This window comes from Diaphorina citri, unplaced genomic scaffold (genome assembly GCF_000475195.1).
Source record: "Diaphorina citri unplaced genomic scaffold, Diaci psyllid genome assembly version 1.1 scaffold7537, whole genome shotgun sequence".
NCBI classification, from domain to species: domain Eukaryota; kingdom Metazoa; phylum Arthropoda; class Insecta; order Hemiptera; family Psyllidae; genus Diaphorina; species Diaphorina citri.
Window position 1 is genome coordinate 9,458 of NW_007384913.1, and position 1,292 is coordinate 10,749.

Sequence of the window (1,292 nt, forward strand, 5' to 3'; positions counted from 1 at the left end):
TTTTTTTCTGTGCTAGTTTTTTTTATTTATCTTTTCTCGTTTTTCTGAATAATGGTTTTATCTTTTACAAAATATTAATTGAAAAGTAAATACGTCTGGATTATTAGGAGATAAAAGTGTACCATTAACAAGAAAGTTTTACATATAAAAGTGTGGCCGTCTCCATTGGTTCTTTTACCAGAAAATAGTTAGAATCGTAACAAGAGCGATTTAAACAAGGATTTCCCCATTTCAATTTTAAACCATTTTGTATATTTGTATTTCCATATATTTTGTTTATTTTTATCTTGACCTGTGTAAACAATAACCTATATTGATATACATTAAATAAATATTTGATTTGATTTGATTTGATTTGAAATCAAATAGTCATTACATAAATCTGAATAAATAATGAAACAATGATTTTTGCTATTTCAACCTTTTGCAACTCAGACACCTATTCTACCTATTCCAACCTTTTACGATTTAAAAAAATAATCTTGAACTTATAATCTATCAAAGGGTTCTCAATCAAATTTGGGGGTTTTCAAATTTCGGTTTTAAATTAAACATTGCGATTTTTTTTAATATGTCTATTTTTCATAACTGTTATATTGTAGCTCCAATGATCTACTACGAATCATATTGATCTAGCACGATGTAGACTTGGAATTAAATGACTTGTGAAATTTGTGTTACAATAAAATTTTCGGATTTATCCCTCAGGACTCAGGGTGCACTGTTTATAAATGAGTAATAACAAGTGAAGGAAATCCTTAGAATGAATTTTTACACTCGCTTATCTAATGGGTTGAATTGTTAATGATCAGGGGGTCCATTCCTGAAACCCTTTACCTACTTTAGATTGGGTTTTGGGTGCATGCTCTCCTGCGCTTGTCAGAATCTTTTTTCTAGCTATTAGTTTCTAATCATCTCGTTTGCTTTTCTGTTTACAGTTTGCTTTCGTCTTCGCCTCTGCCACCTTGGCTTTGGCTCAAGTTGCCCCATACCAAGTGGCTGGAGTTGCCGGCACTGATGGTGAAGTCGACCCACACCCAAAATACGAATTCCAATACAGTGTTGCCGACCCAGTCACTGGTGACCAGAAGAGCCAACAAGAGACCCGTGATGGAGACAAGGTACAAGGATTCTACACTGTTGTCGAGTCTGACGGTTCCCTGAGAAGAGTTGAGTACTACGCTGATGCTGTCTCTGGCTTCACCGCTACCGTGTCCCACCAACCAGGCGGCCCAGCCCCACCTGCCCCAGCCACCTACCAGAACTACAGACCAGAAGTTGTTGCCCCAGCA

At 36.3% G+C, this 1,292-nt stretch overlaps 1 protein-coding gene across 1 annotated transcript in view; it reads left to right on the forward strand.

The window, feature by feature from the left end:
- LOC103522242 (cuticle protein 8-like) overlaps window positions 1-1,286 on the forward strand; it is a gene marked incomplete at its 3' end in the record, with an annotated part of 10,201 nt that extends 8,915 nt beyond the window's left edge. The window contains exon 2 of the mRNA XM_008487344.2: window positions 939-1,286. Within this exon, the coding sequence (XP_008485566.1) occupies window positions 939-1,286 (348 nt within the window). The remainder of the gene's footprint in view (window positions 1-938) is intronic.
- Between the last annotated feature and the right edge of the window lie 6 nt (window positions 1,287-1,292).